This window comes from Dysidea avara, chromosome 7, assembly GCF_963678975.1.
Source record: "Dysidea avara chromosome 7, odDysAvar1.4, whole genome shotgun sequence".
Classification (NCBI taxonomy): Eukaryota; Metazoa; Porifera; class Demospongiae; order Dictyoceratida; family Dysideidae; genus Dysidea; species Dysidea avara.
This window is the reverse complement of record NC_089278.1, coordinates 2,417,318-2,434,244: the sequence shown is the minus strand read 5'-3', so window position 1 is coordinate 2,434,244 and position 16,927 is coordinate 2,417,318. Positions and strand designations below refer to the sequence as shown.

The 16,927-nt window shown below is 38.4% G+C and overlaps 3 protein-coding genes across 4 annotated transcripts; 1 reads left to right on the top strand and 2 right to left on the bottom strand.

Moving 5' to 3' along the window:
* Nucleotides 1-72: 72 nt before the first annotated feature.
* LOC136260183 (FYVE, RhoGEF and PH domain-containing protein 6-like) lies at nt 73-10,996 on the top strand. Its single transcript, XM_066053819.1, has 20 exons — nt 73-385; nt 756-820; nt 1,390-1,420; nt 1,571-1,722; nt 1,775-1,829; nt 1,883-1,984; nt 6,591-6,678; nt 6,727-6,777; nt 6,838-6,974; nt 7,055-7,123; nt 7,178-7,267; nt 7,818-7,897; nt 7,957-7,987; nt 8,042-8,152; nt 8,328-8,459; nt 8,512-8,608; nt 8,659-8,780; nt 8,832-8,951; nt 8,998-9,057; nt 9,110-10,996. Exons 1-20 carry the CDS (start codon nt 203-205, stop codon nt 9,254-9,256), a joined length of 1,923 nt encoding a protein of 640 aa, XP_065909891.1. The 5' UTR covers nt 73-202; the 3' UTR covers nt 9,257-10,996.
* Nucleotides 9,220-11,568, bottom strand: LOC136260182 (uncharacterized). Of its 2 annotated transcripts, XM_066053818.1 has the most exons (6): nt 11,432-11,568; nt 11,071-11,289; nt 10,878-10,995; nt 10,541-10,829; nt 10,371-10,491; nt 9,220-10,319 (listed from the first exon to the last, which is right to left on the bottom strand). In XM_066053818.1, the coding sequence occupies exons 1-6, from the start codon at nt 11,541-11,543 to the stop codon at nt 9,316-9,318; spliced, it is 1,863 nt and encodes a 620-aa protein (XP_065909890.1). In that variant the 5' UTR covers nt 11,544-11,568; the 3' UTR covers nt 9,220-9,315. The 2 variants fall into 2 exon arrangements, with proteins under 2 accessions (XP_065909890.1, XP_065909889.1); XM_066053817.1 differs by having other exon boundaries at nt 10,878-11,289.
* Nucleotides 11,569-11,597: 29 nt separating this feature from the next.
* LOC136260188 (uncharacterized) lies at nt 11,598-16,919 on the bottom strand. The gene is made up of 10 exons (XM_066053825.1): nt 16,761-16,919; nt 16,501-16,708; nt 16,293-16,438; nt 16,122-16,239; nt 16,011-16,069; nt 15,583-15,702; nt 15,447-15,533; nt 12,947-13,016; nt 11,806-11,892; nt 11,598-11,748 (listed from the first exon to the last, which is right to left on the bottom strand). The coding sequence occupies exons 1-10, from the start codon at nt 16,863-16,865 to the stop codon at nt 11,738-11,740; spliced, it is 1,011 nt and encodes a 336-aa protein (XP_065909897.1). The 5' UTR covers nt 16,866-16,919; the 3' UTR covers nt 11,598-11,737.
* Nucleotides 16,920-16,927: the final 8 nt, after the last annotated feature.

Genomic DNA, 16,927 nt, shown 5'->3' with positions numbered 1-16,927 from the left:
AGTACTGCGCTGGCTAGATGTATTTACAAACCCACACTCAGTATGCACGTGATGCATAACGTATTCATAATAAGTTCATGTGATGGCGCGTGGGTTGCATACACTGCCCTACCAATAGGGAAGTGCCATAGCTATTGATTTTAACCTTTTGTGGAGTGGTAGAATTTGTAGATCGTTCAGGTCTTGTAGGTTAGTTAGAAGAATGGCAAGTCCAGTACCTAAGATAACGATTGCTCCCGACGATAGCCCGCAGCCGTCTGAGTTTTTGTTCAGGAATAGACGATTCATGTCAATCGATAGGGCACCCTCCAACAGTAGCAGCTGCTACAACAGTGACGAATCTGATCACTCTGTCGACTGGGACAGCTTCAGTGAAGATGAACAGGTAGAGATGAACTACGTATATACGTGCCCATGAAGCCAAACTAAACAACAGAAAATCCTACAATAGGGTATAAAGGATCTATGAATAGGCCAATATACAGGATTCCACAATAGGTTTGCTGGTCTATGAAAATTATTGCTGAATTGCATAGTAACTTTAAGGTAGTCATTCTTTTAGCTATTGTGGTATCTTCTTGAACTACTCTATTGTAACTATTGTGACCGGCTTCTCCAGGTAGTTACCACGAATGATAGCTAATCACCAAACTTTTTGCTATTTATTTATGTGTGGGTGGGTGTATGCATGCATGCTTGTGTCTGTATGTCTGTCTGTCTGCTACACTTACTGTTATGTGTGATACATATTACAGCCTGACGATAAACCTCAGGGTAAGACCTACCTCATAGCTAAGGAGTTGTTGACAACAGAGAGAACGTGAGTGTACCACTAAGCTGTATGATGTGAATAATATAGTTGTGTTGTGTATAGGTACTACCTGGTATTATTTCCCACCATAGGATAAAGTTATTAATTAATTTCTCATCTTCCAATACTCAAAATAGCAGTGTAGGGATTTATTTTATTTCTTATTAACTAGACAGTTCAATTGGCTAGCTGAAATGACTCAGGATTCAATTTTCTTAAACTGCTTTAGTTAGTTACCAAGGTAACCTAAACATCATGTTTGTAATTTCTTGTTAGCATCTGCAAAGTTGAATCCACAAATTTTGTTTTCTCTATTATAACTCAACTAATCCTCTGTAAGTCTCCTGTAACTGAAGGCAAATTGCACACCTGTAGCTGATCATGAAGTATTTGATGTGAAATCCCCACTTATATTCTCTCCCTGACTATACTGAGAATTTCAATGTTGCATACCCATCACCCGTCAAATGATCCATGACATTGCAAATGCTTGTCTGTTGTATAACCGTCAAGGGTAAAGGAGATGCTATAAGATATACATATATGGTCATTATCATTACAGAGTGTTGTTGTTACAGGTTTGTACAGGGACTTACCCTCCTCAATAAGGTAATGATGAATATTGTGTGTAGTGGAATTTGCTCTCCTTAGACATTAATATGGCATTTGACCAAACCATATTAGTGGAGCTACAGCAATGATAAACACTCACAACTTTATTTCTGTGCCATCATGATGTCATTGTGTTGTGTATGACAGGAGTTCAGAGAAACAGTGTTGTCAGCTAACAGAGCCCACGACAAGCCGGTACTACCAGCGGATACCCTCAAAGCCATCCTATCCAATGTGGGATCACTATATGTCCTCAATAGTGGTCTATTGAACCAGCTAGAGGAGAGACTGGCTAAATGGTATGATGATGTGTATTGTACACCTGTAATGGAAGTCATTGTTTGTTTGCAGGAATTCCATTCCCAAAATTGGTGATATTATGTTAAACACTGCACCTTTCTTTAAGGTAATGGCAGAGCTGATGTGGAATGTTATGTATAATATTATTATAACTTGTAGATGTACTCTCAGTATATTAGCAACTTTGATAATGCCTTGAAAGTATTAGAGGAGTCTTGCAAAAAGAATGTTTTGTTTAATGACTTGGTCAAAGAGTTTGAGGTGTGTGTGTGTGTGTGCGTGTGCGTGCGTGCGTGCGGGTGTATGTACTGTGTCAACAGTTAGGAGGTTGGGGGTCAAGGGGTTCCCTTCAATAATTTTTAGTGTACATGTCAATTGTGCTATATAATTATGTCATGAAAAATCTCATCCAGTGGTGTTTTATCCTTCTATTTGTGACTTTAGCAACACAAACACTACCAATCTCTATCATATAAATGCTGTAATCCCAATGGTAAGCCTAGTAATTTTAATCCACTATTTTGAGGGTTGTACACAACTGGCTGTACATAGATGAATGTATAATCAACTTCTACCAGTGGCATAACTAGAACCAGACTGACACCAGGGCTTAGTGCAATCAGTGGTGTAGCTAACCGGAAGGTGTACACCCCCCACACGGAACACTTAATGTCATGATTGTACAAAAAGGCTAATGACCCAATGATGGGCTAACCAACATACAGTGTAGTATTAGCTAACTTATCATATCTAAGTAGCTGCTTTATTACAAATTACTATCGAATGTCACCACTGCAGATTGAGCTTCCCACCGCAGTGTCTCACTGGCTGTACTCCAACATACTCGTCCATGATCAAGTAGAGTACATCACTGACAGTATAGAATTACTTATTATAATGCGTTATAGCTATTTACGTTAGACACTCCTGGCCACACTGATCTCATCCACTGAATTTAGTGAATTACCACTCCAGATTCCAGTTTGACTCCTTGTCCCTAATCCCCTCTACTTTAATATATAGCAGACCAACTCTCTCAACAATTCATTGCCTCATAGTGTGGTTTATCAGTGTTATCAGTGTTATCTCAAACCTCAATTGCAGAAGGTCAACCGTCTTTGTTTATATGCACTATCACGTAAGTAAGCTAGTCTAAAAATAGAACCATAATTAGTGTGAGTAACTAATATTTTCGTTACTTTTGTTATCTCAAGCATGGATGATCCTTTTGTTAACTGTTGCATCACATGTTCGCTAAATGGAGTGAGTGGAAGCGTTGAAGAGAATAGCACTGAAGAAGCTGGCACATGGAGAAACTGAGCGTGTCTCCCTCCTTCGTTACATTGAGTAGAAGTGTTGTAGACAGGCAGAGTAGAGGAATAATTTGCTGGATTGGGCAGAGTTTGCCTCTATGCCCACAGTTTGACGTGAAGACTTTCTTTTATTTATTGACAATTGTTTATTTAAAAAAAAAATTGCTGGCACCCAGGCCTTATGCCACTGGTTTGTGCATAGCCTTTCAGCATTCAAAGTTTGTCAGCATTATAAGATCCTGCCTAGCTGCTACAATTGTACTGAGTGCACATGTAAAATATACTAGCTGTGCAGAACTATTGTAGAGGCTGTACAAAATAGTTCAGCAGGGGAGTAGCCACAACCCTGGCCAATTGACAATTGTACACTGTACACTATAATAAAGGTTGATATACTCTAATAAAGCAGTCACCCTAATACAGCAAATATTCATTTTAAAAGGAGAAAACTTCCTGGGTGACATGCATTTTAGTCAGACAATAGTAATTTTGTTAGACTATAAATATCAAGATAGAGATACCCTAATAAAGCAGTCAAACTAATACAGCAGTTAAATTATATTGTGATAACTTGTGCTTAAATCATTCCCAGATTTCATCTCAGAGGGTCAAATTTCCTAGGGGGAGGTGATTCCCCCCTCTAGGTTGGCATGCCTTGCATGCTAGTGTGCTTCACAAACTAAGGTATGCCTTCACTGTAATGCCATTTTGACCCCCCTCCCTCCTTCCAAAATTCTGGATCAGTCCATATGTGTCATCAAGGTGTATTGTTTTGTGTGTAAGTACTGAAAAAATACCTGTGTGTTTGTAAAATTCCCACTAATTATGCCTACCCCCTAATTTTAATGCTTAAACTAAAGATTAAGACACAGTCACATTTGTATCTCTTACTTATTGTATTTCCATGATTACACCAAAAGTAATATAAATTTTTGTCATACCCCAGAATGTGTTATGATGTACATAAATAACTGTAACTATCATTATTTGCAAATTTTAAAGATTGTGAACATATTTACTGTCTATGAGCATGCTAAATCCCTTGCACATAGTTTTGTATCACACATACACACCCACATAATGTAATCATGATTGTCATCAGAGAAAGTAATTGTAATACATGGTAATTGTAACAATATCAAACAGTACTATGGATCCCCTGAAAATGATGTGTGCCACCTAAAATTATGCCATCCTAGAGATATCTTACACTATGAAAATCACTTATACGGAATAATATTAGTCCATCTAACATGAAATACAGCATTAAAAACAAGGAAACGCCAGTAACCGGATATAGATTTTTTTTAATCGCCAAAACTTGCAATTTTATCTGCCCCACTCACTCACTCACTCACTCACTCACTCACTCACTCACTCACTCACTCATTGGCCACAGTCACAAGCCTAGAGGCCAAATGAAGCAGCACATGGCCACCATTTTACGCCACAATAATAAACTCAGCAGTGGGATGTGTCTTTTGGGGTTCCGACGAGTGTAGGCCCTCTGTATCTTGTCATTTCTTTTATTTTCAATCAAGCTGCTTGTCTTCTTCTTCATCCAACGAAATCATATCGAGGCATTAATTTTCTATATCAACACTTTCTTTTAGCAGCATTATTTAGCTAGACGCCACAGAGCTGGATTTCAGAAGCACTTTCAGTCCCTGGACTACTATAAGAGGTATATATACAAGGGGGTGACACTCCAATATACCCTGTACTCCGATCTTCGTCCTCGGTAAAAGTGGTCAAAGTTGAAAAATAAGCCTTGACACTTGACTTATGCTAAAATCCGTGCTTGACTCTTGACCGAATTTTTGTAAATTTTCGTAAAGCTACAGTTATGTTCTAATTCTAAAAGTATCAATTGTGGTATGCACTTTACAAATGAACTTGTCTTTTGACCTACTGCAAATTTCTTGCTTGACTTAGACTTTCGTTTTGACTGAGGACAAAGATCAAAGTACAGGATATATTGGAGTGCCACTCCCTTGATATACTAGCTTGATATCTGCAACTTCGCAATTGGAATCCTGTTCGCGATAGGTTCGCGACCACACCATCAAATAAAGATCTAGCTGGACTAATGGCAATAGAATGCAGAGACCACATCTAGCTATTTACTTAACAGTAAACAAGGTGACTTCACTCCTTATTGGTCTAGCTAGTTGCACACCCCTTTGTTGACTCGAGATACTCTAATAGAACAGTCACTCTAATACAACAGTCATGTATGATATTCTAATAGAACAGTCACAAGTTACACTGTAACTAGCTGTGCTACAACAAAAAAATTAACCTAACTAGGTTTTTTATGAAGTAGGGATCTATGCAATAAAAAGCAATGAAACAAAAGATGAATGATGGTATTACAGCATAGCTTGGTGGGAAAGTCCCTACTTTGTACATTGCTCTCAATGCCAAAGTAGGGACTATCCCACCGAGCTATGCTGTATACCATCATTCATCTCTTGTTTCACTACTTTTTATTGCATAGATTCCTACTTCATTTTTAAATTAACAATTTTTAAAATAGTAGTCCTTGTCTAATCGTCCCAGTCCTATTTCATTATGTTGTCTGTTTATTGTGACTGGTACATTAATTTAGGACTATGATAGTTTGGTGGAACTAAAGCCGGACTAATTGAAGGAAATTCATTAACCTAACTTATTAGCTATTACATTTTGTGCAATATCAGCTGCATGGTATCATTCACCACACTAGGAGTCATCACTATTACAGCTAGCCAAAAAACTCAGTAAATATGTTTAATTGAAATTTAGCCAAAATAGAAACTGAAACACCACAATAAATAGTTCACACAATAGCAACACAAACAGAAATGTGTATGCAAGTAAAAACAGTACGTGTGTGTGGCTTAGAAATTATGCAAAAACAATTATTATGAGTTTTGTCTGATTGTATGTTGGTAACTCAAAACTTTTTGTAAGGACATCATGATTGATAATTACCTCTGCATATAAGTCACTATCATGAGGACCTTAAAATATTAAATATTTTTATTTGTGTGCTGGGAACCACACTTGCAAAGTCCATCATAAGTACTTTATACATCATATAACAGCTGTAATTTCAAGAAGTAGCATCTTGCATGTTGGTCATTTAAAACGTGTTAAAAGCTTGTATACTCTCCATAACTGGATTGCATTGATGATGGAGCATTTTACAACTCTTTTTGTGAGAACTCTCTTGTGCCTATAGTAAAGTTGGTGATGAATTTGGTGGCTTATCCAGGTTTGTCTACAGAGTACCTTCAAGCTGCCGAAATTACCCATGGGCTAAGGTCATACTATAGTTGGCTTTTACTTCACTACTGTAATGGATCAAACATTAGCATCAGCCACTGATAACTTTCTGAGTTCTGACAAGTCCAAAAATTGACTTTTGGACTCGCCATATTAATATTGGTTCTGTTTCTTCAAATGCACCATACATGTTATTGGCTGTTAGGTATTCCCTTTGCATTGGATACACCTCACACATCATAATATTTGCTGCTAGCTTCAACTATTGTTGACATGTATAATAGAGATCACCAATTTGTGCTAACCTGCCACTCAGTGGATACTTGTTAGAGACAATACAGAGAATTCCTCGTTACAAGTTACTATTACAAGGTCGGTAAAGATGAGTAACTAGTTAGGTTGTAACCCTTCTTGTTACAGATTACCTCAAACATCTTCCAGCTGACTCAGATGACAGGCATGACAGTGAAAGTAAAACCACTTGTCATTACCCACTAGGAAATGTTTACTATGTACCATATGTTTCCACAGAGGCACTGGAGTTGATATCAAAGGTGGCAGCACATGTGAATGAGTCCATTCGACAAGTGGATAACTTTAGGAAACTGATTGAAGTACAAAAGAAACTGGTTGGGGACACTGGAGATAACCTTATTTCACCCAGCAGGGTTAGCTGACAAATAATAGAAATAGTTGAAAGCTTTTTGTGGCTCTTTTTATTACTATGTATGTGATTTTCCACCTTTAGAAATTATTGCTAGAAGGGGAATTATTGAAATATTCACGGAAAGAAGTACACCCACGAATGTTCTTTTTGGTGAGGGACTTTAACAACAACATTGATGTACTTATTAAACATTTTGTTGTTTAGTTCACTGACCTACTCATCTATGCCTATGCCATTCCTCCTGCTAATACTACATACAAAGTGATCAAGAGAATACCATTACGTGGAATGAAGGTTAGTGATGCAAAATGTGCAGAAATTTGCTGTATTTTCCCAATTCATATACATAAATCCTGAGCATCAATCTATCTCTTATAGCTAAATGATTTTGAACCTGGTGTTAAAATAAACTAGGCGTGTGTATGTTTCTTACAGAGTTACTGTGCATCAGATGTATTGAAAGTACAAGTTAACTGATGTTTCAGATGAGAGTGCATATAAAATCACTAGATGCTGAAAGCCTGTACTAGGGTATCAGCATAGCTTGACACTGAAATATCTGCTGAATGTAGAGAAAATCCCAGCCCTGGTGGTGACTGTTTTAATGGATCGAACCCTAGTGCAATAAATACTACTATCCATTGCGTACTTGCATATTACTTATACATATTAAAGAATACCTGTCATCTATTTATTTACACAAGCCCGGCTTTTTGTTTAAGTATGGCACACTAATTGTTTGAGTGTACAATGATGGCCAGAATCATTGTATTAAGTCCTAATAATGCTGTATTCCAGCAACATGACAGTATGTTAACACAGACTCCGTACATTACTATTATAGGTTATTGATCTGGATGATCCAGAGGTGAAGCATGGCTTACAGATTATCAGTACTAGTAAGTCATTTCGACTAGGGACAAGGTACTAGCTACAAAATGTGTTCATTGTTTTGCATATCAACATGTTGTTTGTTATTGTAGCACTGAAGAAACAAAGATACAATGGATGAAGGTAATATTTATTACATTATTGTTTTGATTGTAAGATTATAATTCTGTTTATTAGGCCTTATCGGATGCATTAAATGAGTATGAAGCCTCAATAATGAGCAGAGAGCTGTTTAAAGTTTCTTCAAAGTTACCATCCATAGATGAGACTGATATAGGAGCAACGAGTGTAAGATTTCATCAACACATGTACCACTGGTGTATATATAGCAGTAGCAATCAAATATCTTTACAAAGAAATTTTGTCATAAATTATGAGATAGCTTTTTACGTGGGCTACAGACTATACTGTTTCAACAGTCATGTCATGTCCATACTCTCATTTTGTGCATGTGTTTGTGTAGAAATCAGATGAGGAGCCACTTGGCAGTCTGGCTCCTCCATGGCTACCTGACAGTTGTGTCAGCATGTGTATGATGTGTACGATGAGGTTCACTATGACTAGACGACGTCATCATTGTCGGGCATGTGGAAATGTAAGTATATATTAACAGAATTTTCCATTGTTCCTTGGGAAATTCTTTTTAGATATTTTGTGGGTCCTGTTCTGCATACGAGGTAGCTCTCAAGTACCAGGATTACAAGATGGATCGTGTGTGTCAGACATGTTATGATAAACTGACCGGTAACTGACCACAGTTCACTTTATCTACACATCATGTTAATGGCTCACAGGGGAACAGAACAATACTACACTGAATGGTAATAACAAAGATATTTCAGGGAGGAGAACAAGACAGACTGTTAAAAGAACTGTTAGGAGAACCACTGTCAAATTAAAGCCAGCTGTACTGGAAGTGAGGTCTAATATAGTTTAAACAACTGTTAACACTAGTCTACTTGTTCAGGTAAAAGCACGAGAACGAAACTGCGATATTAGTGGCTACCTTTTCGTTAAAACAACAAAGTGGCGGAAAAGATGGCTAGAGATAGCTGAGTTTGTACTCTACATATTTGAAAAACATGAGGTATAGACATACATGCATGTACCTATATCTTACCTTCATCTTGCAGGATGTCTCCTGCAAAAAAACCATATCACTTCCAGGCTACTCAGTTATTTTTCCTGTCCCTGTTAGTTGCCCTACTTTATGCTATGTTGTGTATAATATTTTGTCTTTGGCAGGACACAAAGGACAATTTAAAGTTGTGTCTCACTCATCCTGGAACTGGGTCAATATACTTTAAGGCAGAGAGTGAGGACATAACCATGAAGTGGGTAAAAGTGTTTCAGAATGCTGTCAAACTAAAATTAACGGATGACACTGATTAAGCTAAGAATACATTGTAAACATCTGTTCTTGCTACAGCATAAATATGAGTTACTAATGTCTAGATGCAGCAAAGTAGTCTTTCAATGCACTGCAACTGGTGACAGTCAGTTTTGTAAATACCAGCAATGTGGTAGCCAGTGCGACGACACTTGTGCAGTCCCTCAGAATCACCATTACTGTCTGTGTAGCACTGTCGATACACCTGTGGCGCTTGATCTGTCTTGCAACACCGGACTTGTAGTACAGCATTCAAACCTTCTCTGCTGACTTTTAAGTATCCTTTGAAGTACAGTCCTGTGGGGCATTTGAACCAGCCTATCTTGTCAAGTGATGACCACCAGGTGACATTCTCACAGATCTCCTCTTCAATAGTGGACAGTGTTTCTGGCTCACCAGTGAACACGTGAGGTGTAAAACAGCAATAGAAATCAGTGATGCTCTGTAAGAACCGGTTACTGATGTGATATAAGCCAGTGACGTAGTGACCCTGGCGCCTACAAAGAGACCATCCAGTCAGGACCCTCTCACTGTAGCACTCTGCTACGGTATGGTAGCCTGGTATGGTACAGATTGTCTCTACAGTAGTCTCGTTCATGTTAGTGTTGTCACCCAGCAAACGGAGAAGTGACTCTTCCATTTCAGATTCCATACTACCAGTGTATTTATTCCACTTTTGCTTGTGGTTCATCAAGGTACACCTCTCTGCGACAGGGCGGTCAGAATCTTCTCTGACAGTCATACAGTTTCCAGTGCTAGGTTGTTTAATAAAGTGGTCAGCACACAACAGTTGTTGAGACATATCATCTGTGCAATTTCGCAGCTCAAATAGCCCATCAGGGTTGGTACTAATACATTCTAGAGTGGTTGGGTTGTACAGCTGGTTGTTCCCGTTCCATTGCCATGACTGTGAAGAACTGTTATGGTGACAAGTGTCCATTACAAGTAAGTTAAAGCCAGTGGAGCTTGGCTGGCTGTGAAGACATAGTCCATTGTCCATGTTTTGAATTGACAATGGTGGTTCAGGTTTGGTAGCGAGTGATGGTCTCAATTTCAACATTTTCTCTGATGGTTATAAATGTAACAATAGTAAAAGGTATTAAATAACACACTCACTTGCACAATTGCACACCAAGTTAGCTTGTTTGATATCCAAGTCACTTAAGCGTTTCCTTTGCCCAATCTTTCTACCTGTTTCCTTGGGAATAAGGGTGGGCTTTCCATTTTTACTAAAAGACTAAATACACATGTCATCGTTTGTTTCAACAGTCAGTAGGAACACTCACAAACTTTCCGTAGTGCATGATACTGTCCAAGTCGTATTCCACACCGAGGCTATCGATCTGTAAGTGACTGTACTTGTGGAAGTTTTCCTCTTTTCCTTCCTCAATGTTCTCTATAATTACATCAACATACTGATCTCTGTCAGGTCGAGACTGTTCATGGAGGAATCCCAGTGTATGGCCCAGTTCATGAGTGACTACACCCCTTCTCTTGCAGTTGTCGTTAGTAGGGCTATCATCCCCCAGTGATACTAGTTGCTCACCACCAACACGTCCAACTTGTGACCAACATCTAGATGATAAACTATACAAAAGGTAGAACAACATGTGATGGTCTTACCCGTATCTCTGCACAAACAGTATGTAGTCTGTTTGATTTGTCCTTGGAATAAATTTGATGCACGTGTTCTCCATCCAGTGATTCATGGCTGCATGTGCTGCCCTAGTTGCCTTAGGCCCTATTGGCATAGTGTAAACTTGTAATGTACAACTACTTACGTCATTCCTACAAGGTTGACAGAATGTTTTCTTACCAACAAAAGAAGAGAAAGCATATGGAACAACACAATCAGGCCATGCTAGTTCCCTTTGTAGTAATTCACTAATACTAGCTTTCTTCTTTCGGTTTTCATCAGGCAGTAAATGATCAAGGACCTCATCTTGATCGTCCGACAATCCAATCAAGTGCATCATGTACTTATCAACCAAAATGTCTCCCTCAATGAGTTGCCTAGGACGGTCCTTCTCCAATTCTATGTAAACGGTATTTCATTTCATTTCAGTTGTCATATGAAATTCACTGCACATAGCAGTGGCTTTCTATGTCTAGTTAGAGGTTTATACCCAACACAACCTTATTAGTTTATAGGCTCAAGATATCCACTACTAGCTTACCTTCATTAGCAACTAATATTGGATCTGCTTCTTCATCAGTTAAGGTGACTGGAGCTGCTATGGCTGTACTCACTAACAGCAGAACAAACACCCACCACAAACAAGCTACCATCGCTAGCTGAAACTAAAACTACTCAAGTAACAAGTGTAATTATATAGGAATATCTGTAGTTCACACAATTTCATCATTCTTACACATGAGTACAAACAAACACCTGTCATACCAGTCAGTAACAAATAAACTTTTAAAGTGTATTCAAAAATAATTTATAGAATGTTTTCATTGAATCATTCATAGAAGAGAGTTTAAGGTAAAACTGTGGATAAAAGCATTGGAGTTAACTTACAGACACAACTAGTAGTTTTCAACTAACTTTTTTCTTTCATTCCTGCTCCAAAATTTACTATAATTCTGAAGAACCATATTATGATCAGAGCAAAGTTGATAATTCCCAACGAGCCTATAGTGTAGGAAAATATCACACACACGCACGCACACTATACTTACAACACACATGGTCTTTAATGACTACATGTACAAAGTGCTAGCTAGCTAACTCATGATCGTAAAGAACTGCAGACTCATGAAGTGCATTTATACCTTTATATTAACGTACAAAATTCGATTATCACAACTATGAGTCCATGATGCATGTATTGTACGTACTGTGGTATGGCAAAAGGCATCTGTCAGACTGAAGCAACTCTTAACAGTGAAAGAATCTAATCAAGCACCCATAGCCTTAGTCTTGCCGAGTTCCACTTGTCATCAGGTAGGACAAAAGCAGGCAGTAGAAAATTCTGTTAAATAAAAATTCCATAGTGACCTCTATTGGAGTGTTTTTAGCTGCTCTAAGGACACTTAAAGCTTGATTGTACCCAACTAATACTGCCAAGGCACCATAATCATATTGTTATCCTGGTTTCTGATCAATGTTTCTTTGTGAGGAAGTGCAAACCTTGATGATCTATGGTACTACTGTACTATTACTAGTGATACCCAAGTAAATGTCCTTGACAATCAATGTGGTAAATTCCAATCAACTCATAGGCCGCCAGTTCCCATTATACAGCTGGGTAGACTGGAGCAATGTGAGTAAAGCTTCTTGCTCAAGGAAACAACGACACCAATTTGGCAAAAGCGAGCATAGATCTTGATTACCAGGCCAATGCTCTAGCCACTGGCTATACTGCCTCACAGCACACACGCATACACTATATGTACACATGCACAGTCCCCAAGTTCTCCCATAAACCATAACACAGCATAGCTAGGGGACACTTGGATACCTGTCAGGTCCTAGAGCAGGCAAATACACCTGTGGGCAGGACTGGTAACTCTCAAAGGAGACTGGTCTAAGCCTTACAGATGAAAATGGAGTAACCTCATGAGGTCTCACTACAACACATCCATGAAGAGTCTGAAACTACTTTCCCAATCTTGTCAATTGGAAAATACACACATACACACACACATATACATATGCACAGATAGTTACAGAACACTTCACTTACCACCAATATATAGCACACTTGCTACAAACACTGTTTCGTTTTTTTTGAATTTATCATGTCTTATACCAGTCTAAGTAGAAAGACAAGAAAATCTTGATAAAAATATATGTGAAAGACCAAGCCTGATCATTGCTATGCTATTACATTTCGGAAAGCTCAGTCTCCATATCAACATGTAATAGCTAATTTTCCATTACTGACAGCATATGATAGAATACACACATGCATGAAACCACAAAAAAAAAAAAAAAACACATGTACAAGCACTATTAATGCAACTCTAACTTCAACACTTCGGATTTTTTCTCGTTCTGACAGAAACATAGTGGTATGCATATACATTGGATATAAGGACATTTTTGCCCTCAATAGGGATGTAGTCACCAATCCACATGCAGGGCGTATGAAAGCATTCAAACCTTGTTGACACAAGATCTTATAGACAGTGCTTGCCCCTAGTTTCTCCATCACAGGTGCACTTATGTAGTCCCTTCAGAGCAATGAAGCTTGGAGGTGGAAGTAACGTTAGTGAAACAGGTGATATCACTGGTACAACCCAGCCAGGACAGCTTCATTTCTTGCAAGAAATATGGGGGCTACCATCCAGCAGTGAGCCTGAAAGCCTTGAACCGCAGAGGAGTACTATAGACAACTTCCAGGATCTAGCAGAGAGAAATGATTGAATAGCACTGTTGATTCCCCCCCATAAGAGCGAAAACAGGGAGCTTGTGGTCAGTGAACCGCCTGAAATTGTTAGCAGCATCATTGGCAGTGAAGACCTTCACCAACAATCAACAGAAGGTGATGATTCAGACATCATACCAACCAAGACTCGCAACGATTTGGGAAAAATGTATTGGCATTGGAATTATGGAAGCGGTGCATACACCAACTCAGCAGGAGTTCCTCAGCTAGTCATTTGACCATTCAGTGGAGATAACACAAGACTTATTCTCTTGGAGGAGCAAGACATCTTCAAACGGTGGAATAGCTGTGTCAGGAAAGTAATCGAGGGGTTCTATAGGTAATGTGCTGAATTTTCTGGCCAGTTTGTTTGAACAAGAATATCACTACAGGTCTGTGAACTCATATAAATCAACTATCTCAACTGTACATAAGAAGGTGGATGGGGAAGAGGTTGGTAAACACCCATTTGTATACCATACACCTAAAGGTATTTTTAATGAAATGCCTCCAAGACCGAAGTATGGAATGATGAACAGGGTCCCTATCATTACAGGATTTGACCATTAAAACTACCATGTTGCTGGCCTTGACACAATGTCAGTTTTTTCTTCCCTCCAGTTAAGGATGGTAAAAATCTGTCCAGTGGAAATATTGAAGGTTTATGAGAGAAAAACACTAGCACTCCATAGTTAGTCGAAGAAACCACCTCCTAAGTTCCTACAATGGAAAGCATGGACCAATCACCTCAATCACGGTGGCTAGGTGAATAAAAACTTGCCTGCATAAAGCAGGACATCTAAACTTCCGGCACATTCTGTAAGAGCAAGCTGCTGCAAATTCTACAGCAGCAATGTCTGGGCTGACTGTTGAGGACATTTTGAAGGAAGCTGGTCTTCTGAAGGCATCTTTCAGAATTCTATTACAGATCAGGGAAATTCAGAACAATAGTTTTGGTGACCAGTTCTTTAAAATCACATGTCGATATGTAGACTGAGCCTTCTCTTCTGATTGAATGGCTCAGGCCATTGTGTGACCACCAGCTATTTGTAATTACATGAAAAGGGATGTTGAAATATATACATGTCCGTCCTACTCACCCTTAATTGTGTGTTTCCTCTCATGTACATGGATGCTAAGGCTGTGAAAACAAACTAAAGTGTGAAGTTCAGAGTCCTATAGCTTTGCATTACACTGCTTTATAAAGTTGCCAAAAGTGGTAACTTTTGTTTGCAAGAAGTAGCCAAAATTGGCAGCTGTCCAATAATTTCCAAAATTGGCCTTGTAACATACCTGGATCTGTGTATTCTATTGTATTCAAACTTGTTGTCAGCAATGGACTATTACATGTTGATATTTCAGCCTCATCCTCCTCATATAATTACAAAAAGTTGGTGGCCCCCGAGGCATTCAACAATTATACACACTAACTGAGGGGTCCAATACCAACTGGACTACATGTGTAGCTTGCAAATTTCAAAGTGGAATGTTAATTTAGAACTTTTGGTGAGATTTGGAATCTTGCACACAATTTTTGAGTAGTATAGGACCCCTCGACATACACTGTGCACAATTGATCACACTTCATTTGACATTGGTGCAAACAGATTACACAAATGATAATCACTATACCCAACAAGTAATTTGACAATGTACATAGTAACATAGATCATGCTTTTATGTGTGGTATAGAAATCCAATATACAATACATATCACAAAGTCGGAAATTTAAACAGACCTGCCAAATTCACCCAATAATTGCCCACCAAATTTTTGTCTCACATGGGTTTGTCTCACATAAGACACATCATTTACCTCAACTAGTAAGTAGATATAAAATGCTGCCTCAATACTCGACATGAGAATAAACACAACTGCCAGTAATACATTCTCTTTGTAAACCTAACATTGACCAATGACATAACGGGATAGACAGTGATTAAACACTTACTAGCATCCATCCTATAATTGTCCACAGTGCAACCAGGGCCACACCCACTGATAGTATCACTTTGAGACTAACTGACACCTCTGAGTTTGGCCTGCATAGCACAATTGCCAGGCAACTGACCTGTGGTGAAAAATTATTTCTTTAAAACTCAATAAATCATGAAAAAGATATTTATTTAAAGGTTATAGGTCAGTTGATGAGTTACACTATTTATTATGATCAATGCACAGTACAAACCTCAAACACCTCACATGATAAGCATTAAACCAGATTCACTTTTATCATTACAAGATCAATTCAGGTGCACGAAAAGAAGCCAACATTGAACAGTGAACCTTAAACTTCCTAAAGTAAGTTGTTAGCAACCCTACTGTATGTCTATTATGTCTTCACATATCTGAATACAATAAAGATACTACAACACTTACAGCAATTTGAAAATTGAACTTTAGCCATGTACAAAACTCTACTCCAGTGCGATAGATACCTGAAATACATACAACAATTACTGTGCAAATCAATTAACCATAATGATTTACGTAAATGAGTGATGTTGGCTCCAATAAAATTCAGTTCCAGAAATCCCATCCGATAAAACACCATCACAGCAAATATCATATTCAATGGTCCAAACACGCAAAGCAAAATAAGGCGCACCTTTTTTATAATAATACAAATCCACAATAATGCAAAACAACCATGTTACTTACCAGTCGTATGTCTTCACCATTTCTGCCATGATCGATGTAGTTACTTATGACGTACACAACAATTACCAATACACCTCCAGTGTACGTCAACATCTCATATTTTTGTTCTCGGAACAATCCATCGATTGCATACACTGTACAAAATACTGCAAAAAAAAAATGTAAACAAAGGATGCACATTAAGGATTCCTTAAATAAAATAGTATACCTAAGTTTACAATCAGTAGAATTGCAAAGGTGAAATCTGGATCACATTTCCATCCGCAGCATCCGTGACAATGTTCAGTTAGGTAACGAGAATTGCTCTTGGTGTGCACGATTCGCTGAATTGTTAACCCTAATGTTCCCATTATTGAGAAGAGGGCTAATAGAAGGAACATCCATTCTAGCCAGTGTAGCCTTTTCACATTTCGTACCTTGAAATTTATACAACGAACTGTACATATTGAACCGTACGTTCGGCCTTACTTGAAATAATAACACCTTCGTCTGATACTTCTCTGGTTTGATACCTAAGATTGCTGCATACTCTCCGCTAACATCATCAGCTATAGAGCTCGAGTCCCCCTGCATGTTCACGATCTTTCCATCATATGTATCAATATATTAGAATATAACAAATGTTCTAGCCAATC